Consider the following 24,698-nt stretch of genomic DNA (forward strand, 5'->3'; position numbering starts at 1 on the left):
TCCCTGTGCTTGGGGGAACTTGTGAGTGTCCATGAACATCACTGTGTCATCTCAGGGCCTTGCTTAGAGAATATGGCAGACCTCACACCACTGCCTCCACCACCTGCCTGAGAGGACCCAGAATGAGGATGGCAATCTGACAGCCTTCCTTATGGCACCCATGCCACAATTGTCTGTTTCCATAGGTCCTGTGTCCCACAAATGCATCACCCCCATACAAAAATTCCCCTAACCCTATCTCTCCTCTTTCTGTTTCTCAGATGTCTCTGGGCTCACAGGTTGATTTGCAGAAGAAGAAGCGGCGGGCACCAGCTCCACCTCCGCCACAGCCACCATCACCAAGTCCCCCTCCACAGCCACCTCCACCAAGTCCCCTGGTCCCCAACCGCAGGGAGGAAAAGGAGGAGAACAGGAAGAGCACAGTAGGTGAGTGAGTCTGGGCTTGCTGTCTGCATACCTCTGGAATGCCTGCTGTGTGTGGAATACTAGCACTGCTCTTAACTCTCACAGTGGACTCATCCGTAATAGCATTAACCCAGAAAATATTTATGCTAAAGAAAGAAAGTCTGGAAATAAGTAGTTGTGTGTTCACTTAATATCTTATTTTCATGGACATTACAGGCATTGAGGAGGTGGGGTAGTGGGAAGGATGGAGAGTGGCTGCATAAGCTGGGAGAAGGTGACAAGTGGAGCATGAATGAGTGTGACTGTGTGATATGTGTCTTTCTGGTGGAAAAAAGATAAGCTCTTAAGATGACATACTTGTAGGTTGTTTTGAAAGATATCTGGCACTTGAAAGACAGCTTAGGCCCCATGTAGTTTATATAGGGTGCACATCTCTAATATGAAAATCCAAAATGCTCCAAAGTTTGAAACTTTTTGAGTGTCAACATGATGTACAAGTGGAAAATTCTATACCATGAAACTATTTCACACAAAAAAATTATTAAAAATACTGCATAATTACCTTCAGGTGTGTATGTAGGGTGTAGATGACGCATAAATTAATTTCATATTTAGGCTTAGGTTCCATCCCCAAGATATCTCAGTATGTATATGCAGATGTTCTAAACTTAGAAAAAAATTTGAAACCCAGAATGTGTCTGGTTGTGAGCATTTTAGGGATACCCAGCCTATGAATGAGTTACCTCGTTAGTTTTCTGACCATCCTGTTTGAAGTTAGACTGCATTTATATAACTTTTATATATTTAGCAAAGACTCTGGTATGCTTTGACCAGGTATTATGACATGATTATATCTCTACATCTTATGGTGTGGGTGAGGTAGATAGATGCTGAATGATGGAGGTCTCTAGGCCTGTGAGTCAGGGATAATCAATCTTATTTTAAAGTCCTTCAGTGTTAACTATTTCATCAATTAGAAACAGAAACAGCTCTTTCAGAGAAGTATTTGGAACAGAGCAGCATAGGAATCACCCACTCCTGAGCCTGAGACCCCAGTGATGGAAAGCACATCAGAGCCCCCTCTGAAGCTAGCAGACAGCCACTTCTGGTTCCTTTAATCCTGTCCCATGGCCCTGCTTTTTACCTGTGGCCCAGTATATGTGGTTCCAGAAGGGAAAATACACCCGAGGACAAGTGTTTGTTGTCAAGGTCTGAAAACTTTGATAAGTTCTACTAGGTTGTTCAGCATTTCCCCCCTTTAATCAATACCTCACTTAATGCCCTAGTGTTTCACAGCCTAAGAATCAATTATCATAAGGAGAAATGACCTGTATTTCATGTCAGTTCATCCTCTTTCATAGGGGAAAATACTGTCAGATTTAAAGACAGTATTATCATTGGACCATTCAAATAAAACCGGATTTCTCCTGTTTTATGATGAGAAAAGCTCCCTCCCTTCTCTTTGGAAAGGGAGACAACCCCCCACCCCACCCCGTCAGATTTAGAGAGATCCTTGTTGAAATTCTCAGAAGCAACCACTTTATGTGGCCATGCGGATGTCGTCGAGTCATACCAAACAAACTCCTCGCCAAGCAGCCCATTTCAACCCCGAGTCAGCCAAGAAGGAAGAAGTATTTGTGTCTGATGGGCTTGGAGAACCTGCCCATCTGATGGGCCAACTGATGCCTACAGATGCCTGAGGAGATGAGAGGCAGGAGTTCTAAAATTGAAAATTGCACAGACAATTTCCTCAGAAACATTACAAGAGGAAAGTAACAAATAGTAGTGATTTGCTACAAGTCTGTCTTTCTGGTCCATAAAGTATCATTTGTGAGGACTTAGAAGGCCAAAAACTTCTCTCTTGCTGACAATAATTGGAAATAATTGGAATGTTTTTTAGGACAGGAGATGATGGAAAAGGCCTTGGAAGTAATGGCATGTCAGACTTCCATCCCCATCAGAAGTCCCCATTCATTAAAAGTATACCATACAGAAGATGTAACCAAACCTTAGGTTGAAGGAAAACAAGTAACTCCTATCCACATCAAGTGACTCTTTCTATATAGACATATAGTTATAAAGAAAATTTTATTTTAGAACTTGTACTAAACAGTATTACCAGTAGCTGGATTTGGATCTTAGTTCAACTTTATTGGAATGGAAAGCATCCTTCTTTTTTGTTTTGCCCTTTTAATGACACTGCCAGGGCCAGATAAACAGTACCATCCAGACTGATTTGGGCTCATTTTCACTTTAAGGAAAAAAATGTTGCTTTATATGGGGAAATTAATATTTTACCACATCTAGAGAAACTGTATTCAAAAGAAGGAATAAATGAATATATCTCAATGAAAAAATGCTGTTTCTTAGTATTTTTATTAATAATCTGGTAAAGGACATAAAGTGTTGAATATGTATTATTCAAAGATTGAGAACTCCAAAGCTTGAATAAAGTGTTTATTAAAAAAATGATAGTGAATGTGACCTAACACTGGTAATTCATGTCATTTTTTACATTAGCTTCCAAAAATTTCATTAGCATGCCATTTTCACATAAAATTTTAAATACATCCCCAACATATAAACAAGATACATGAGGGTTTTTCACAGATGAAATGGAACTGGACTCACCACACACACCCAACTGTCCACAACTCAGAACCTTCTTCAAAACAAACTCTGGAAACCATTACCCCAAACAATGAAAGAGGCTGACAGTATAATAGGCTGAAGAGAATATTTAAATTACTGCTTTATCCATTATTATATTGTTCAGTGGATATGGAAAAGTAGTAAAAATTAGCTAAAGAACAGATCTGAGAACCTGAAAAAGACTAATGTGAAGAACAGGAGTTTATTTTAATCTGACAGTATTGTTTAGGGGGCTATTAAGAATAGTTTCAGGCCCAGTATTTATGTTATTAGCCTCCCAGAAATAAATTGCAACCAGGCAGATAGTTACAAATTGGCCTGGCTGTAGGACAGTACATACATACAAGTGTGATGGGATCTTGTATCAGCTGAGATTGGATTTGGTGATAGGCAAGTTTGGATTTGGTTTAAAAAAAATACAAAGTTGTATCTGGTGTTGGGTGTGGCTGTTTGATGCAGAAATAGGCTGGATTTAGTATTGGGTATGACTAGATTTGGTGCAGAATGAGGTTATGTTTAGTGTAGAGTGAGGTTGGATATGGTGTTGGGTATGATTAATTTTGCCGTTGGGTGTTGGTGAATTTGGTATTGGGTATGGCTGGATTTGGTGTTGATATGACTGGATTTGGTATTAGGTATGATTGTATTTGGTGTAGAATGAGGTTGGTTATGGTGTTGGGTGTGGCTGGATTTGGCGTTTGGATGGTTGGATATGGTGTCCTCCGATAGAAGATAGGTACTCTTTTGGCTTAACTTCTGAAGTCACTCCCATTGATTCCACATAGGTGTTGGACGGCAGGTACCACAAAAGCCTCCCAGAGGCACTGCTCGAGGCCCACCTCAGCTAGTGCTTCCCCCGCCCCCGCCATATCCTCCTCCTGATACAGATGTAGCGGAGCCTCTCAGCTTGCCCGGGGAAGGTGCTGGTTCCGAGGCCTCAGAACTGAGACCCAAACGTATGTGCCTCTTGTCTCCATTCAAACTGTGTGTTGAGTGTTAATCTCTCTCATCCCTACTGGTGTTGTGAATGGATTTCCAGACTTTCCATTCTTGCCTTTGAATGTCTATGCCTTTCTTTCCCAACTTTTCCTCTAAATGCTCAATGCAATATGTCTGACTTCACAGAGAATGCTCTCCAAATGCCATGAAGATGCCCATAGCAAGGATTTTACCAGTCAGTCTTTATATCTGTGGTTAGACTTAAGTTATGCTTTGTGGGTGGAAACAGTCAGCAGGGAGCTAATATTCCTCACAATAGAAGTAACCTCAGAAAGTCTGTAGAGGAAGAATTGTTTGGGATTCTGTTAGAAGGCTCACCATGAGTGCACACAATAATATTGTACCCAAGAGCTGGGAGGATTAGTTTATAAGTCAGCCTTGAACTTCATGGCCAGCAGCCCAGCATTATGCTTTTCTGAAGGAAAAGAAACTGAGGGACCAGAAGGGGAAACTGTGTGAGTCCAGCAAAAGCCGAAATAATAGTTCTATTTTGCTTCTACATCCTAGCACACCCTGAGATGGGAGTTTTCTTAGTTTCTTGGGATTTCTTTTGAACTTTAATAAGTACTATATACAGCCTTCTGCCTCCTGGTGGGTAATAGTTTTATACAATGAAATATATATATTCAGATGGCATCACATGCATGTCAGGCCTATGCTTGACCTCCTTCAGTATGTCTCAGCCATGTGGTGTCACTTCCTTTTAAAGCCAGCACCTGGAGAGTATAGATTCTGTACACTGTTCATGGTGGTGAATTACAATAAATGTAGAACATTCCAACTGGGGCAAGTGTATTGTACTTTTATATATACTTATGTACCTAAACTTGAAAGATCCACCACTGAAGAATTTAATAATTGAGTTGTCTGGTTGTGTAAATTTACCCCAATGCAAGTCCTGATAAGTAATTATCAAATAAAATTAATTCCTACCCTTAAAAAAAATAAAAATAAAGCCAGCACCTGAACTGCATTTTCCAAAAAGTGTGGAATCACATGGCCATAGCCCTGTGACCAGCTGATTGATGCCCATGTAAGTTTGTACAACCCCATGGTGAGAAAGTTCATACCTCTCTGCCATTGGACTATCTTATCTTTTTCTGTCTTCTTTGGAAATGATGAATAGCTCTAGCTGCCTGCTGTCTTCTGGGTAGAGAAGATAATTGTTGGCTTACTTATTACTTTCTCTAGGCAAAATAATCCTGATTTATTTTATCTTTCTCCACAAATACTTATTTTACATCCTTCAGATACTTTTGATCATCTTGACATTGGAGATGCTTTTGAATGGAAATTAATTGTTGTAAGGTATTTAACAATTAAGGATTAATTAGACATACCAGTCAAAAATATGACAGCTGTGGTATAGCTGACTCCAGAATTATTTAATCTCTGAAGAGAGTAGTGTCTTAAGCCATCTACACCAAGGCCACATGCTTTCAGTGGCACCCCGGTGGCTGTTATCCTCACCCATAGCATCTCCTCCTTGGGGACAAGTGAGAGAGCAGTTGCTGAATGAAAAGAGTAGAGCTTATTATAGCCACTGGTAATCGAGAGTCATCCACAGGATCCATATCTTGTGGTCTGTGTGGGATGGGGCAGCCCAGCATAAGACCTAGAACACTTTCTCACATCTGACTTCATGCGGATTCACAGGTGCCAGCTTTCTCCCCAGCCTCCCTCTATTTGGGGAAGCTTTCTCCAGCATCTGTGGTGCTGTGAAGGCATTTTCTACCTGCCATCAGATTTTCCAAGAGGTCTGAGTGGAGAGTGGAACTAAGCAGCAGGTGAAAGACCAGTTTCTCTTTATTCTTGTCTGGGGACCCCATTTCCCCACTTATGCCCACTGACAACTCTCTGCCTGAGTTTATTTCCCTGTCTGGGTACATGTCACGTGGGACTTCCTTTGCCCTCCTTGTCACAATTCACATATCCCCTCCTCCTTCCTCTAATGCCCATGTAGATGCTCATAATAGAGTGAAGAAGAACAAGAGATCTAGAGAGGAGGTGGCCCCTGAGGTTTTAGAGGGCAATGTCCTACTCTGAACCCAGTCCGATAGCTTGGGGGTAGCTGGGGTTCAATCAAAGTTTCTCCTTCTTCCCCCTGCCCCTGTGTCCTGGCTGCTGTGAATTAGAATTCCATACATCCAACCTGGAGCTTTTTCCTTACCTAATTAGTGGAACTGGCCTGCCCATTGTTTACAGAATAAAAACTGGGATGGCCTGCCCAGCCAGGCAGTATGCAACTTGCCTTCTTTGATTCAGGACTTAAGAATAGTTCAGGAAAATGAACCCTCTGTGTTTTATTTATTTATTCATTCATTCATTCATTCATTCATTCATTTTCCATGGTACTGAGATCTTTGTACTCTTTCATCTTTCTTGACAGAGGCATAGGTGCATGACATAAACAAACGAGTGTGAATTGTGTTCATGTTATTTGCATCCCATGTCCCAATCAGACAAGTATTTTTGGTTGTGTCCAAGTGCTATATATAAAATTGTTTATACCAGCTACAAGCTCTTCCATACCGCCTCTCAAATTCAATTTTAAGACTGTGTTCCTAGTAAAGAGATTCCATGTTCCTAGTGAGAACTTTCTCTGAAGTACCATGAAGGCTGGACAATCCAGCAGGAATCCCATATAAAAAGTCTCATGTGAGTCCCACTGTAAGTGATTCAGTGGGATTTCTCTTTATAGGATCTCAGACCCTGAGTCTTGCCCCATTTGTCACCTGAACTTTTCTTACACTATGCTAGAACTCCCAGGGAATACCTATAGCTTTCGTGCATCCATTCTGATCTATACAAATGGAATACACCACTTAGGTTAATAAAATAAGAAAATACACTTTCTTGAAACCAATAAGCACAGCTGACCTTCATACAATGAAAAGATGCAAAGAACTAGTGGAGAACAGATTTGTACACAGGTGTTAGAAGGTGATGGAAGACATGAAGTCAGTCCTCAGAACTCCACCCTGCATTTTGCGTCTCCTGCTCTGTTCCAGCTGTACCTTCCTCCCCTCCCTGACATCTGGGATCTTGACCTAATCCCAGTCCTGAGGTATTTGCTGGCCACTGCCTGCCATTCCTCCTGGGAACAGCCTTCTGCAAGCCTTCTTAAGAACTCCGCTGAGGACAAACCCCTCATTTCCATTTCAGTGCCTAAATCATTATCAGTACTTGACCAACACTTACCTGAAACCAAGGTAAAATGGAGAAGACTGTGTTCATATGTTCAGTTCCCATATGTCTGGGACTTTTGAACAAATGTATTGTTTGTATTCAGGAGTTATAGAAGAGACAGAAGAGTCATGCACTAATATGTGTTTGGCTATAAGAGACCACCTGTCCATAGCCTGTTCTACAGCCTACCCTAGACTGACCCAGCCTGAATATATGCTCTAGCCACAGTTAAGCAGACTCTGTGCACACTCTGCTGCCATCTCAGGAAACCATCTTTGGCAAAACCTGCCAGTTTTCCCCACTCTGAATTTCTCTTATCATCCTCTAGGCATTTATCATTTACTTATCATTCTGTATTACATGCACCTGTTAGATGCCTCTTCCATGAGTTTAGGTGCTTGGAGGCTTTAAGATTCATTCCTATTTGTATCTGTGATTCAGATTGGTGCCTGACACATGGTATATATTCAATAAAGAAATGTTACAGAATATGTCTCATTATGTGAATCTTAAGTATCAAATACTATTCCATTCTACATTATTAAACTGAGAAGATGTGTGCTAGGCTAAAAGGCATCCTGTACCAGGATTTTAGGTCTATCTATAGGATGCCCTCAATAGACTCAACATCACAAAAGACTTGTTACATTGAGAAAGAGTGAAGAGTTCAGTGGAATTCAACATACCAAACTTGGCTTCTTTATTCTTTAGTTGGTTCCTAATTCTTCAGTTGTATGTGGGCACCTGTAAAATAACTCCTAGTAACCCTTACCTCCCATGTTCACCCTGTAGTGCAACCCTCTCCCCTTGAACACTGGCCTTAGTGACTCATGTCTAAGGAATCCAATGTGGTAGAGTACTAGGAAGTCACTTGCCACTTCCAGAATAATGAGAAGAGAGAGAGACAGTGGCTTCCATCTTGGGCACCCCCTCTTATTTGCTTACTCTGATGAAAGTCAGATATCATGTTGGATCTGTTTTCTGGAGTCGTGCATGGCAAGGAACTGAGAGAGAGACTCTCGTCAAAGGCCAGTGAGGAACTGAGACCCTCAATCTACTGACCCTTTGGATGGAGTCCTGCCAACAGTCATTCAAATCAGGATGCAAGCAGATCACTCCCCAGCAGAGCCTTCAGGGAGACCACAGCCCTGATGGATGCCTTGATTGCAGCCTTGTGGGAGACATGGGTCAGAGGCCCCAGCTAAGCTGTTCCTAGCATCCAGACCTACAGGACCCATGAGATGATATTTGCTTGTTTTAAGCCTTCAAGGATTGGGGCAATTTATTCTGGGGCAATTTTATTATAAAAGAAACCCATCCCAAACCTATTTCTTTTTAAAATTTTTTTTTTATTTTTAGTTTTCGGTGGACACAACATCTTTGTTTGTATGTGGTGCTGAGGATGGAATCCGGGCCGCACGCATGCCAGGCGAGCGCGCTACCGCTTGAGCCACATCCCCAGCCCCCCAAAACTACTTCAACAATGAAGGAATATCTTACCATATGCAATCCCAGAGTGTGGAAGACTTCAGTATGAGTTGAATCTGAAGCCTAAATTGGTCAGCAAGGATCTATGTTCTTTCTTTCTCTCCATATTATCTTTGAGGTTAGCTTCCTCTTCAAGCTGGAAGAAGGGAATCTGTGACTGTTCTGTGTCATATCCAGATACCACAATTTCCAGAGACTGTCTCTTCTAATCATTTCATAGTAAGAAGGAAATCATTCCTAGAAACTCTACTGAAAGGTTTCTCCCATGTCTCATTGACCAAAACTGGGCCATCCACTGACCCAATTCCTGGCAAAAATGGAGGTATTGTAGATAAACCAGGTCCATCTTGACAGGTGGGGATGGGGTCAGTTCTCCCTGAGGTATGTGGATATTGCTGGTCAACTCTGGATCAGCGTTAATTGGGAAGTGTAGGAAATGGTATGCTGTGATCATAGCTAGCAGTGTCCACCAAACTAGACGAGAACCTTCAGTTTGGTTTAGTCTGGAGATCATAAGACTTGCCACAAGTAGGTACAGAGAAGGGATGGTGTACCAACAGTGAAGAGCAGGTGGATAGCTGGGCTCAAGGACAGTACAGTCAAGCATCTAAGTATCAAAAATCACTGGGGAACGTTCTTCTTGAGGGACACTTTCAGTGCATGCCTGACTTCAACCCACATTTCTCATTTTTTGCTTTTACAGACCATAAAAACTATAGAAAAATTCTCCTAGTGTTAAGATACAATGATTCCCCACCACCACCACTTAATCTGCTTCATCTTCCATAGTTTCATTTACCCAGTCAACCAGAGTTGGAAAATATTAAATGGAAGATTCCAGAAATAAACGATTCATGCGTTTCAAATCATTCATTACTCTAAGGAGTGTGATAAAATCTTTCACCATCCAGCTCCATCCTCCCCAGGACATAAATGAATTAACCAAGCCTGTCCACACTGTATACATCCACTGTATATGCTACAATAATGGATCAATAGTAATTTAGTAGTCAGGGCATTGCAGTTCTTGTGTTCAAGTCACCCTTATTTTACTTAGTAATGGCCCCAAAGTGCGAGAGTAAATATGTGGCAATTCAGATATGTTTCATAATTTTAAGTGTAAAGGTAAAAATTCTTAACTTAATAAGAAAACGTATTACAGGCTGAGGATGCTAAGCTCAGGGGTAAGAATGAGTCATACTATTTATAGAGTTTAATACTATCTGTGTTTTCAGGAATCTACTGCAGGTCATGGATGGGGAAAACTACTAACTATATGCTTAATTAGTAAACAGAGACTAAAGGTCTGGTTTTTTGATAATCTTAGTAATAAAAAGATAACAAAATAGTGTTGGTGAAGTTCCATGTTCAGCTTAGGAGACTTCAGAACCCTGAATCTCACTTAAAATTACTTTCTTCTGTTACAAGCATAATTTTATGTCTTCAAAAGTGAGTTTATTGTAGAATTCGTCGGCATTTTTTAAAGCTAATTTAGGGCAAGTGTGAAGTTGTGTGTGCCTAAAAATCAAGACCTGGATCTGTGCCTTGGTTTATGTAGCATTGAGGTTCCTTTTGCGTGGTCCATGCTGTCTGCTTCTTCCTGGTCAAGACAACCTGTGGATTGAGTTGGTGAACCCTTTTTACATTTTGCACATGTGAAAGAAGATGATTAAGCTATTTAACCTCTCAGTCTTATGGCATGAAGATCATCCTTGATGGGCTTCGGAACTGCATGTGAAGTTTTTCAGCATAATTGTAAGAACAATGCAGTAATGGCTCTCTGCTCTCTAGTCTTTAATTTTTTTTGCTTCTTATTAATAAGCTTTAATACTAAACTTATAGATATCTAACCATGTACTTAAGTGCCTTCTATGCATGTCAAAACCAATAGAATTATGTGCATTTGGATCTTGCCCCATTATTTTCTAATCAACTTGCTTTCTGCTGACATTTGATTTCAGACGAACATTCATTGTGAATCACAATAATGGAACCTATCCCATTAATTGCATTGCATTGTTTGTTTACAAGATTTACAGTTCTGTTTATAATTAGGCTATTAACAAATTGTCAATTACTTATGCCAATCAGAGGACCCCGGGGATTTAAAAATCAATGCATATGGAGCTCAAATTGCAGATCTTGGTTTGCTTTAAATTTAAAAAATTGAACTATCCAATGACTGTCATTTTCTTACATATTTTCCTATACCAGGCTTGAGCAAATAAATCTTTCTTTGGGTGGACATTTGTTGGGAATTTGACAAAGGATTGTGAGAGCATAGAGAAGAGATAGGTCATTTTCTCCTGTGATTAGCACTGACACAGCAAACCATCGTGCTTTTTCTGAATGATTGATTTTAAATTTGCAAACAGGTGTCCCAGTCTAAAGAACTTTAAAGAAATTCTAAAATATGGGAATAAGATAGGAGAAAAGAGCTGCCACTTTTTAATTAGAAAATGATGATTTTAGTTCAATTAGTGCAAAATTAAAATAATAACAATAATTCACCTTTTAGGCAAGTGATCCAGCAGAAGATCTAAGAACTAGAAAACTTTAGGCCACACTTAGGTAGTTCACTGGCACAGTGTCTAAATAAACTCCGTACTCTAGGACCAGATGCTCAGTAAGGATGACTGGCTCAGTAAACAGCCATGGGTTTCCTGAACCAAGAGCATAAAATGGGAAAAGATAGAGCAGGGATTTGGCAAACATTCTTAAACTTGGTCCAGTCTTCTAAAGTTATCTAAGATCTTATTCTAAAATTTGATCCCAAACTAAATACTTTTCCTGTTTCAAAACAAAACAGTTGCTGAGTACAGGGTGCACACCTGTAATCCTAGCAGCTAGGAAAGCTGAAACAAGATGATCACCAAGTTCAAGGCCAGCCTCAACAACTTCAGCACTTAGTGAGACACTGTCTCAAAATAAAAATTTAAAAAAGGTGGGGATGTGGCTTAGAAGGGAAGCAATGAAAACTACAGTGATGGGGCTGGGGTTGAGGCTCAGTGGCAGAGTGCTTGTCTTACACATGTGAGGCACTGGGTTTGATCCTCAGCACCACATAAAAATGAATAAACAAAATAAAGAAATTGCATCCATCTATTAAAAAAAGAAAACTACAATGAATCTGTGTATAACTTTTTTTTAAAGAAACATAAAAAAATTTATGTTTTTCTCATTGTCCCTTTATTTATAAGGTAATATGTCCCTAACGTGAGAAAATATTAAAGAATTTAGTGATAATTCATGGAATAGACCTGCACTATGCCAGTTCATAAAAGCAGACTGTTAAAACTTTAAGAATTTTGCAACCCAGTTTCTAAACAGGACCATTATTTAAAAGGACATCATATAAGCTTATAATTAAATAAATAATATTAAAAACAATGGTAGCAAATAGTAAAACCTCATCACTTTCAAATTATTTTACCATTTCCATTTTTCACATTATTCACATATCAAGTATACAATTCAATATTCCATGTCAGTGAAAATACTAAGGGCTGTAGTAACCATGTGCTACTGTTATAAAGTATAATATTACTACATTTAGTGACATCTATAGCAGGAAATTAACCATGGAGTAAGAAACTGGAAAAAGTTACAAATCAAGGCTTGATTGTTTTGTTAATTGTTTAGCTATAAAAAAGAGATTGGGAAATGTTAATAATGTAGATGACTATATTACAATCATTTCATATCTGTAGCCTATGCAGTATGAATAGCGAAAAAAAATTGAAGAATTATTCTTCCATTTTTCAAAAACCATTATGGATTCTACAAAGTCTTCATGTGGTTGACAAATGAGGAAAGTTCCAACATATATCTCCTGTTCATCCAAATCCTTAACATAAACTTAATTTATTGATCTGCATTCATGTTGAAGATACACTTATTTGTCAATAGTAATAACAGGTTGGCTATATATAAAAAATTTCACAAGATATAATGAAAGCATTCTATTAGAATCAGTTGGTTATACATAATTCCGTATTTTCTTATTAGTTGTAAATTTTGTGATTGCCGTCTTTTACATCAGTGAGACTAATACTTCTATTTGTACACATTTTTCTAGGTGGCTAGTTACTATTTACTAGCATGCCGCTGCAAAGGAATAACAAACATAAACAGAAATGCTTCAAAGAAGTAAAATTGTTTAAAGTGAGAACATTTTTTTTATTTTCATAAGTTAATCGAGCTTTTAAGTTGACAAAAATGATGTCTGTGTCTCTTGAAGCTTTAACTTGCAGCATGAAGTCAAGTTAGGCATAAAACCTTTTTTTAATATCAAGAGTTATAAGAATTTATTTCTAGGTTCATATAAGTTTAAGTTTTTCTCAGAAATGAGGCATGGACATCATGATTTTTCAAATATGGTTCAAAGTTTTTATTATGTATCATTACTTTTATATATATATATAAGTTAAAAAATAGCAAGGGCTCAAGAATCAAGCATCTCCTTACTGACAATATTCCTCTAACCTGTGTGTCTTAGGGATTTGTATGCAACACTGTGAATTTAGGCATAGGCCTTCTTTATTTTATTTATTTTGTCCCCGGGCCTTCAAAAACTTAATGCCACTTCTGTGTGATGATGTTTTCTTCATACCATGGGCCAGTCTCCCACTAGACAAAAGAGCAGGACTGCAGAGGACCTTGCTCCTTAAAAACAATGAATCTCAACATGCAGGTGATGTCTATCTCAAACCCAGTAGATCAATAGTAGTCTCAAAGTTTATACTTGAATCCTGCTCACTGTGACATAATTAGGATGGGGCATATTGATCTGATACTGAGGGCATTGTGAAACAGTGTTATCTATTTTTCCTTAGAATTGTCCAAATAGCATAGGCTTCATTTCAAGAAGTCTGCCAGTATCTCTGCCTTTAAAGATTCATATCAAATTCAAAGAATATTATTTAATAATCTGAAAGACTTACAAGGGCTTAAGTGATGACTATGATATAGTTGTTACAGGAGACAGAATTCTATATGATGGATCAATAGGCCCTTTTAACAATGGACCTAGAAAAAGACTAAAAGGAAATGGGAAAACAATGATAATATGATTTGATTGACATATGCTCTCTATGCAGTGTTAAATCTCCAGGGGCTTGAAGATGAATGATAATGGCACACATTTGTTTCACCACAAGTTTGTGTTCATATTTTGACATCTATTTCCCCCTGCAGTTTATTGCTGTGCATCATTCCCTACTCATGCCAAGCGCTTCTGATGGACAGGCCTCCTCCTGACCCTGACCTTTCCTGGTGTCTCTGCTGTCCTGGCTCTGATGCTGCTATCATTTTCCACCTCTCAGGATAAAAGAGCTCATTTGTACATCCGCAATTTACCTTCTTTAGAATTTACATATAAAGACATAAATTTCAGAGATTTGTTTGGCTGAGGTTCTTTGAAGTAAATTCTAGGTTGATAATATTGACATGTCTGACATTCATTGATACATAGATCTGTTCTTGTGAAGAATATTGCTTCATTTTAATTCATTCTCAATTCATAATCTTCTTACTAGATATTCTTTTCCAGAATTTAGTCTCCATTTTCCTTAAAACTAGATTGTGTCATTAAATTGCTCAGTGTCATCAATTTGGATAAAGCTGAAATATTCTATCTACATGGTAAAACCAAGTGCCTAAACACATGAACTATAAATACAATTCATGGGAACTCACAACCTGAAATATACACATTGTCCATTCAGGGATACAAAGGGCCCAACTTCTCTGTGTTGTTTTGATTTTCCTATTCTTGTGCACTCCACGATTTGGATAGTTTTCATAACGAAAAAGAGGGATGTGTTTCACTTCATTGATTCATTTTTCATTCATTTACTTACAAAACACTAATTGAGTGCTTACTTGGTGCTAGGTATTGTGCCAGTCTTGGGGGGAAATAAGAATGGAGAGCATATATGTGGATTTTACTTATCAATGGCTCCTGATACTTGTGGAAAAAAAAGAAATGATGGTTCCACTTGATAACTGTTGGTCAGAAGGTTTGTACAGGTGGGAAAGGTACCTGAGGGTATACCAGCTTGTTTGTGTAGGGGTGCTGCCAGCTCTTCCTTGGATGCATAATCTCTATCTCAAGAAAACTCGCCCAGCTACAGAGAACAGTAACCTCACCAGTCCTAAGGCAGAGTAGGTAAGAATAACATGTGTGAAGCTCTTGCTTGCTTTGATTAACTGCTATTATTATGCAAAGGCACATTTGAACTGGATTGACCTGTCATGTTTCTTTCCAAAAGATTTTTCTAAATGTTATTGCTCAAAGTAAGAAAAAAAGAATTTATCTTTTACTTGTAGAACTCCTGTCTGTCTGCTCACAGTGAAGATGTTAGCTGATTACTTACAGCTTATATTAGTATGAATAATAAAGAAATATAAATAGAAGTATATATAATCAATTTAATGCCATGTTTTGTTGAAAAAACAACAGAAATTATTCATCAGGAACAAGTTAGAAAGTGCCTTTTTTCCCACTGAAATAAAGGATTTTTGTCTAATGAGTAGCAGTCACTTGACCTCAAATCATTGAGTGGGGAAAGTCTAAACAAGAAAAGGTTATGTTTACCTAAGTGTTGGGAAAAGCATTGGGATTTATGACCCAAACATTAAAGATGGTCGAAGATTGTATATAATTACAGCAATAAGTATTTATGTAAGAAATAGCTATTACACTGAAGAGAGATGGCAGCAGAAAATCTAAAGACAAAAGATGACACCATGGGAAGGTGATAATGCCCATCAACTTATTAGAGAGAGAAAGTGTAATGCAAATATATATATATATATATATATATATATATATATATATATATATATATATATATGAACTCATTGAACACAGAGGCTATAGATATGTAGGGGGAAAAAACAATTCAACAAAACTAGTCAGTTTACACAGCAGCTATTATTTGACTATGGCTCTCCATTTACTTGATCATAAAGTTCACCAGAGATGTCTTGACAATACCTGACTGATCTCTAGGACCCATCACTTCATGATCCAACTGCAGTTGGGTAAAATTCAAGGCAGTTCAATGATCAAGGCTTATAGATGATTGATGCATGCCAGGTCACTGTGCTAACCAGCATTAGTGTCTTTTAGGAAGCAGACTAATTCAGGAATCATTTTTTTCCCCAAAGCACTTGAATTTCAGAAAGCTTCTTTTTTTTAACACAAAATCCATTTCTAATTATTGATCATTTCTTCTGCTGGTAAGTCAACAGAACTATTGGGTTTTTTTTCTTCTTAATGTTGCACATGCTATCCAGAAGAGATGGTAGTTTCTGTTTCCTGACAAGACACACACAAGTTAAGCAGACCTGATGACTGGCCTGTATTCATAGAAGTTCATGATATAAAAAAGTCTCCTGGGAAATACCAGTTCTGTAACAAATGCTAAGGTAAAAGAAAAAAATGACTATATAATATTTTTAAGTATAATTGGCCAAAATTCCTACATATGCAGCATAGAGACCATGCCAGTAGGACACAGTGGAATGTGTTGTAATTTCTAAACTGCAATCCGGTTCATATGATGTTTATCTTTTCAATTTTAAATAAACACTCATAGTTCCATAGATGAAATGATTTGGAGAAATCATAAAACTGTTCACTCACTGGTATTTCATTTTAGCACTGATTATAATCAATCACACATTGCATCTGTGTTGTCGTGCTTATCAGCTGCTAATTTTCACAGTTTTCATGTTAATTTGGATCTATAATATGATACAGTTTATTCACAATTTTCATAGCTCATGTAATCAGATTCAAAACATTTCTACATGCAACTAACATTTCTCATAACAAAGCAACTTTTCTACAATAGGGATAGGATTATATCTTCTAAAAGTGACATAAGGAAGTACAGGCCTTCTAAACATCAAGGTGTCTCCAGTCATCGCCAGCAATTACAAATTGTCCGGGTACAGGAATTAATCCCCCAAAGAACACTGGCTTCCTGTCTCCCTCTGAGGGGTGTGTGTGTGTGTGTGTGTGTGTGTGTGTGTGTGTGTGTGAGAGAGAGAGAGAGAGAGAGAGAGAAACTGTTCCTCCATTCCACCCAAGAAATGTGGAGCAGGGAAAAAAACTTAAAATAATTTTACCCCTTGTTAGTCACCATGGTAAGACAACAACAAGCAAACTTCAAACACTTAAGGGAAAAATGAAGCTCTGCATGCTAAATAAAACGAGGCTCATGGGTTAACTGTGTACTTTGAGGTTTTTATGCTTTATTTGTCACCAATAGCAACACAGATTGGTAACTCATGTCAAAAACCTTCTTTACTAGAAGTTGCGTGATTTAAATCTATTATTACTTCATTTGTCCTATCCTTAAATGCTTTAAAACCCTTCTTTTTTCATCTCTTAAGAATAAAATTTTATTACTACAAATGAAGCTGTATAAGTCAGAAGGCCATATCTACCTACATTCTTTAGTAAAGAAAAAAAAAGAAAGAGGGGAGAACAACCCAAAAGGAGATTGGAGCTTTGAGATTATTTAGATTGGACTTGTTGTTTCCAGGTTGGTATATCTGCTGTAGGACTTAGGGATGAAAAAAATTTACCAAAACATAAAACCTGAATCTAAATGGAAGAATGGGTTTATATCACTCTTCTTTGACCTATGAGAGATGAGGGTTTAAGAACAAATACATCCTCATGTTTTCTGTGAATGAGAAGTGGCAACAAAGAATATAAAGGTTTTCTACATCGTACAAGTCATAAATCAAAAGATGAAAATGGATGGCAGATTGGTCTATACAGCCCATAGACTTATCCTCTTTGTCCAGTAATTTTGCCAATATTAAAAGTCAGATTTGAAAAAAAAAAGTCAGATTTGACTTCAGATGCTGTTTCCTGATAGAATGTTTGTAAAGAGGCTTTCCTATGGGATCATGTCGCTAAATATGGCTGGCAGTGGAAGCTCCCTGCACATGGGCTGGGAGCTCTCCAAGTAGAATCCATCAATACCCATGGCCCAACACTGACATTGGAGTCTGTTACTCTTGGACTGTTGTGTTTCCAGTAAGAGAATTAAGGGGAAAAAGATGATATCTCATGGTTGTGACTGTAAGTGGACAGAACTTGAAAATAAAGCACAAATGGATAGAGATATAGTTCCAACAGAAGCAAAAGTAGCTCTTGGTGAAATAAGGAATATCTATCTTTAGCCTGTTTCTCTCAGTGGAGTTTGTTGCCCAGACTCTTGTAGCATTCCATTGGCAACTTCTCTGTCAATCATTTCTTTCTCCCACTCAGTCTTGGACAGGCAGACTTTACACTGTGCCCACAGTGGTGCTCTCCACAGGGCTGGGAAAGGCATGCCCTTCTGTGTTTGGTGGTTTTCTGTTCTGTGCTTTCCCATCACAGTCTGTGTGCTTCAGTATAGCATGATCATGCTGAGGGCCAGGTTGTGCTAAGCATGACGTGTCACTCACTGGACACTTGGCCTACCTTTGGAGTCTTTGGGCTTACTGACAGAAAATATGATGTGTGAAGACTAAGTTAATTAGTTTAGTGAATATAAAATCATATTAAATGGTTTAAATTGAGAATTTTAGTCTCTATTTGTGGCATTATACATCCCCATTTCATAATGTGAGTTGAAAGGTAAGAAGGAGATTGATGGGAATTAGAAGGCTTTATGTTCTATTTTTTATATTATAACTTTAACAGCTTTACACACCAAAAATAAAAAAAACCTGCGTATATATAAAGAAAGTCTATAATTTAATGAGTTCTAACACATGTATCACCCATAATCAAGATAATAAACACATTCATCCCTCAAAAGTTCCTTTTCTCATTTGTAACTGTTTTTAATCTGTATATGTGTTTTTATGCACAAATATATGCAACTATATATACTAACTTATGATAGTATCAGATATCTAATAGGAAAAGTTAGCAAAATATACTTTTTTAATGACAAATTCTAAATGAGAACTAAAGCTCCATTATAGCTAACTAAGAAATTATTTAAATGTGGAATGTTAAGTGATTAAAACTTAGGACCTTAATGATGAAGTTGCATATTGATCTAAGGAGAAGGAAAACTTGCCCCAGCATGCTTGTAGTCTGAGCAGTAGTCTGAAAGCATTATTTGTGAAATGGAAATGTGGATATGTGAGCTCACACTCATGACATTGACCTTTGTCCCCCGTCCAAGTTTTCCAGAGGAAACAAAAGACTGTTCTCAACAGCATCATTTTCTACTGCTGAAGAGGCATGATTGTGTTTTTTAAACTTACATCATCCACATCTTTGCTGCCCTAGACCAGTTTGGAAACGGCTCACTAGGGAACTGGCTGCCCATCTAGGAATAGGCAGGAGCAGGAGTCAGGACAGTGTCCTCCCAAGCTCCACGGCAGTGGGCCATCTCCACGAACCCTCACTCCCTCTGGGCTGGGTTTGTAAGAAGCTAAATGGAGTGTTAAGGGAATGCATCTTCTTGGGTAACAAGTGGCACTAATTGCATATTTTAACCACCAGGGGGAGCCCTGGTTATCCCATTGACGGACAGCATTGAAGAGAATGGACACAAAGGTACAAATAAATAAACATCAAGGCTTTGCCGATGTACCCATGTTATGCAGCAGTCAGTAACATGAAAAGCGTGCTGCGTGACTACAATCATAGGATTTGAGACCTCTCAATTTACAAAGAGGGAAAAACGAGGCCAGAAGTATCTAGTGACTTGTCTAAAATCACAAAGCTAAGTCCGTGCTTAGATTGGCAGACTCTTCACCCACTGTTGCTAGTGGATTCAAGGAGGGATGTATGTGTGTTCATGTATCCATCCACATACACGTATATATCATTTGAACACATGGTACATGCATATACACATATATATGTGTGCATTGTGTATGCAAGCATGCCTGCATACAGTGTTCCAGTGTACATTTATATACACACATATTATGCACACATGCATACAGCACATGTGCATACATGTGTGCAGTGCATAAACGTGCTTATGCCTGGGTGAATAGATGTTCACACATGCACATGCACACACACATAATGTGCACACATGCGTACATATGTACAATGTTTGTGCACATGCACACGAAAATGTATAAGGTAAATACAGTGCATGGTGTACTTGGTGCTGCAAGTCCAGCCCCACTCGCATACACACAAGATATTCCTGTACCTGGTTTTTGGTTTATGGATTGGCAAGCTTGATAGAGACTGTGAACTTATCTACTTAGCCCTCTCACAAATCATTGCCAGACTCCTTTTTTGGTGCCTTACCACTGGGAAGAGGATTGAAAATTGAGGAGAACACACTCAAACTATCAAAATGGATAGTGGGTAGGGCAGAAACCCTGTTGTATTGTATTAGTGAACTCCGGCCTCATCACTCATCTCCAACCATGAATTTCCATCAGCATCCCTCTGGTTGTCTAAGTCAGAAAACGCCTGTACAGAGACAGGCCTCTGTGCTCATGCTGTCTGCATGGGGTTGCAAGGAAGATATGATTGGAGAGGGCCAGGGCTCTTAGTCATCATGGTTTTATCACTGGCAAAGGGAAAGCAAGAGGTGATAATGGATAAAACTGTCCCCTGTGCTTTTTATGGTTTAACCCTTGAATCTGTATCACAATCCTCTAAGATCGGTGCTATTATCTTCCTTATTTTACAAGTAAGAAAAATAGGGCAGAGAGACAATAAAATATTAATCTGAGGCCAAAAGCAAGTTAATCCTTAAGCCAGGACTCACGCCTTGCCAGTCTGGCCCTGCACATTTGCTTAACTTCTAGTCTACCTGCTTCCTTCCCTGTGTCCCGCTCAGTAAATAGGCAGGTGCTGCCATGCTCCCACACAGTGTCTGCTCTCACTTCCCCAGGAGCCTTCACTGTGGCCACAGAGAGAGAACATGGAGGACCTTAAGCCTTGTTGTTGGAGCTGTGCGCAGTGGTCCCCTGTCACATGAGATGCTCACCCCACTAAGTCAATAGCCACCACCTGAATGTTTATTAAAACCCCAGCTAACAGCAAGTGCAGGGATGAGCAGAAACACCAGGAAGAAGGCCTGACACCAGAGGGGAGGTCAGAGACCGCAAAAAGATTCTGGTAGTCCCCACACATTAATGCCTCTTGAGACCAGACACTATGCTGGTCTATTTAATTACTTTAATGTGTTCTTCACAGAAACACTGTGCACTGATGGCTTGCTGGGGCTGCCATAACATAATATGACAGAATACTCCAAGTGGCTCAGACAACAGATATTTATTACCTCCCGGGTCTAGAGGCTGGAAGTCCAAGATCAAGGCATCAGCAGGACTGGCTCTTTCTGAGACCTCTCTGGTTGGCTCATAGTCAGCATCTTCTTGTATCCTCACAGGATCCTCTCTCTGTGGACATCTGTGTTTTGATCTCTTTTTGTTTTAAGGACACCAGTCATATTGGATAAGGGACCATCCTCATGGCCTCATTTTAACTCAGACCCTACCCATGTAATGTTCTATTCTGAATTTACTAGGGGCTCAGACCTCAAACTGTGAATTTAGGGGAACACAATTCAGTCATAACAACTGTGGTGTATTATCCCTGGGTTGCTGAGGAGATGACAGAGCTTGGAGACCATATGATTTATCCAGGCAGAAGCAGAACAGCACTGGACTCTGACTCTGGTGCTCCAGCCCCACTTGATGCCTGCACACTGCCCCTTCCCAGCAAGCAGTACTGATTTTGACCAAAGTCATCCATTGACCATGCTGTCCTGCCCATGATATGGTCACCTGTTCTGTGTACATTCTGTCTTTGCCCCAATTATTAATGCTATCTTTGTCCCACAGTTTATGGAGTATCTATTGTCCTGATAAGACTCCTGAGCTTGTTTCTGATTCTCACCTCTGCCAGGCAGGGCAAAGCCAAGAATTTCCATAAGACACACTTTCACTGAGGATAAGTGAGGGCTGTACTTTTCTACAAAGTGCCAGGATCAAGGGTTCCTGTTTGTTGTCTCTCCTTTTCCCTACATACCTCTCAGCCTTCATATGGATCTTTTAAGCATTTGGGAATACATGTGCACACTTACACCCAAGTGTGTGCATGCACACACACAAATGAAACCTGTCTTGTGTTCTAGCTACATCTGAACTATTGGGGCTTTGGAGACCATTTATTTATTAATAAACCCAGCATTCATCATTTATTTTCTCTTTATCCTCTGTATGTGTGTTAGAGTTCTATGAAGATCTTTCATATGTATGGAGTTCTAAATGTTCCTCCTGAAATCACAGTTATTCACACCATGCTAGTGTAATGAATTCTGTCTATCTTACAGTTTGCCATATTGTCACTGGTTTCTCCCAACTAATAGGGCTTCTGAAGAAACAGAGCCCAAATATTAACCATTAACCAGAGATCGTGCTACAGACCTTCTAGGCAGATGGGCTCAGGAGACTCTACTCCAAGATCTGGGCAGCCTCTGTGTTTTGCTGAGCTTTGTTTTGCTTGACCTATGCAAGCCTTCTTATATTGTTTGAATAAGCTGCTGGATCAGCTAGTATTGCTTTTTCCTATTATATTTTTAAAATAACATAAAATGCTAGGTGCAGTGGCATATGCCTGTAATTCCAGCTACTCAGGAGGCTGAGGCCAGAGTATCACAAGTTTGAGCAATTTAGCAAGACCATTTCTCACAATAAAAATTACAAAGGACTGGGAATACAGCTCAGTGGTAGGGGGCCCTGGGTTCAATCCCCAGTACCATTAAAAATAATAACAATAATTATGATAACAAAAAAGTTCAAAATTAACCATTTTAAAACAGTTCAGTGGTGTTAAGTATATTCACATTGTTGTGTAACAGATCTCCAGCTTTTCATCATTTTCGATATCTGAAATTCTATACCCATTAAACCACAAGTCCCCTTTGCTCCCTTCCCCAACAAATGGCAACCACAATTCCGCTTTCTGTTCCTAAAAGTTTGATGACTTCATACGTCATGTAAATGGAAATCATACACAGTTTGTTTTTTGGTGATTGACTCATTTCTCTTAGCATGATGTCTTCAAGTGTGATAGCATAAAACAGAATCCCCTTCTTTTTTAAGGCTGAATAATATTCCATTGTATGTATATACCACATTTTCATTATCTGCTCATCCATTGATTGACATTTATTTCCACCTCTTCCTTGTCGTTACTAACGCTGGAATGAATACAGGTGTACAAATATCTCTTTGAGACCCTGCTTTCAATTCTTTGTGATATATACTCAGAAATGGGGTAACTGGTGAATCAATAAATATGTTTTATGTGGGGTAAGGGGCAATTCCTGCTGTGTTATAGATTCCTGTGACTTCATCTCTAGAGGTTGGGTCAATTGATTTACCCAAAATAAGTCACATGTGAGCTATTTGAACCAATCACTGTGGCTGAGGAAATACTATGCATTCACGGACCAGTCAACAGCAAGGAGGATGAGATTGCCATGTTTGAATGATCAAGGTCTACCTCTGGACAACTGAGCTTCTCTCCAAACAGGAGGGGACAGAAAGGATGCTGAGGAATTCCAGCCTTGTGTGCTGAAGTACAACATGAGGAACAGGAGAGTAGGCTAGAGTCAGGCTGCTTTACTAAGTTCTTGGCTCTTTTCCTAGATAACCTTGGGTAACTTGCTTGACCTCTCTGTGCCATAGTTTCTTTCTTTTGAAAAGAAAAGTGGTTTCCAGAATTGCACATGCAGATACATATAAAATATTTAGAACAATTTAGAGCAGCACTAAACAATTTTTTTTATTTTTATTAAAATAAAAATGGCACACTTTTAAATGTAGGTGACTTTGTGCATTAAAATTCATCTGACTTCTGTTTTTGAGAGAGAAAACAACATCAGTTTGCCTACATGACATCAAGTGTGAGTTATGGTGTAGCTATTCCATATAGATGACCATTGTCACTGCATGTCCCCTCTGGACCCGTCAGGCTACTCCTGGCCCTCAGTCTCTGTCTCTTGCTGATTTCCACAGATCTTTATAGCTGTGCCAGTTGGTGTTCCCTAATTTAGTTAAAGTGGAGAGATGAAGGAATTCAACCCCTCATTTTAAAAGATCAGGAAAAAAAAGATAGGATCTTTTGTTGTCAAATTAGCCTTAAACAAAATGTTTAATTTTCTCCTTCATATCCCCTCCTGAGTGACGGCAGGACTATTTTTGTCTTCTTCCTTTTTTATCCAATATGAAATAATCATGCTTATCACCTTTGAGATGTCTCTTAAAATACATCCTGGAGCAGCTCATAAACGTGAAATGCCCAATACCTGTGGAACCCCTCACCTTCTCAGGGGTGTGCCTCTCACTGTTTTAGTGGCTGCTGGTCCTAGGCAAGGGTGGAAGTCAGTACCACTGTATATACTTCTGCCTATGCCCCAGAGATGTCCACAGATGTCTCAGTGCCTCCTCTAGGACAGCCCAGCCAGGCCCACAGGCCTGCCCCTGTCACCACCTCCCAGAGCGAGCCCCTGGTGCTGGCCAGGCATGACGCTGACAGATAGGCTCAGAGCTGCCTCAGACAGTGCATTGAGCCATGGCCCTGGCTGACAAGGGAAAGGTCATTTTCTCTTCCAGCCTCTGCAGATTATGTTTCCATGTGATGATGAGACACAGAAGTAAATATGCCTGGTGTCGTCTGGGAACACTTCAGCCAGTGAGGCTGCTCTTAAACCAGCCCAGTGTAGTTGAGACACTTGGAGCCACTGCTCCTTGGCCACTTCAGAGAAACCACTGCTGCTAACTGGAAGCCCCTCCCCAAGCCCCAGCAGGCAGGCTTAGTGCCTCCACAAGAAGGCTCAGACTTAAGCCTTTGTTTTATAGTCTTGCTATGCTACAGGGTCTGACCCAGAGCTCAGGATTAAGGAAGCTGCAAAGAGGCAGCTGTGCCTCTAAGGAAGTTTCCCTGGATGGGGTTC

General features: G+C 39.4%; 1 protein-coding gene across 18 annotated transcripts in view; it reads left to right on the plus strand.

Moving 5' to 3' along the window:
- The window catches only part of COBL (cordon-bleu WH2 repeat protein), a 307,667-nt gene that overhangs the window by 210,713 nt on the left and 72,256 nt on the right, over positions 1 to 24,698 (plus strand). For 12 of the 18 annotated variants that reach the window (XM_081286279.1, XM_081286268.1, XM_081286278.1 and 9 more), the window contains 2 exons: positions 261 to 426; positions 3,843 to 4,013. In XM_081286279.1, coding sequence (XP_081142405.1) covers positions 261 to 426; positions 3,843 to 4,013 — 337 coding nt within the window. Of the gene's footprint in view, positions 1 to 260; positions 427 to 3,842; positions 4,014 to 13,929; positions 14,179 to 24,698 lie in introns of those variants that run through there. The other 6 variants (XM_081286273.1, XM_081286274.1, XM_081286272.1 and 3 more) reach the window with 2 other exon arrangements.

This window comes from Spermophilus citellus (genome assembly GCF_964194105.1).
Source record: "Spermophilus citellus genome assembly, chromosome: 3".
Taxonomy (NCBI): Eukaryota; Metazoa; Chordata; class Mammalia; order Rodentia; family Sciuridae; genus Spermophilus; species Spermophilus citellus.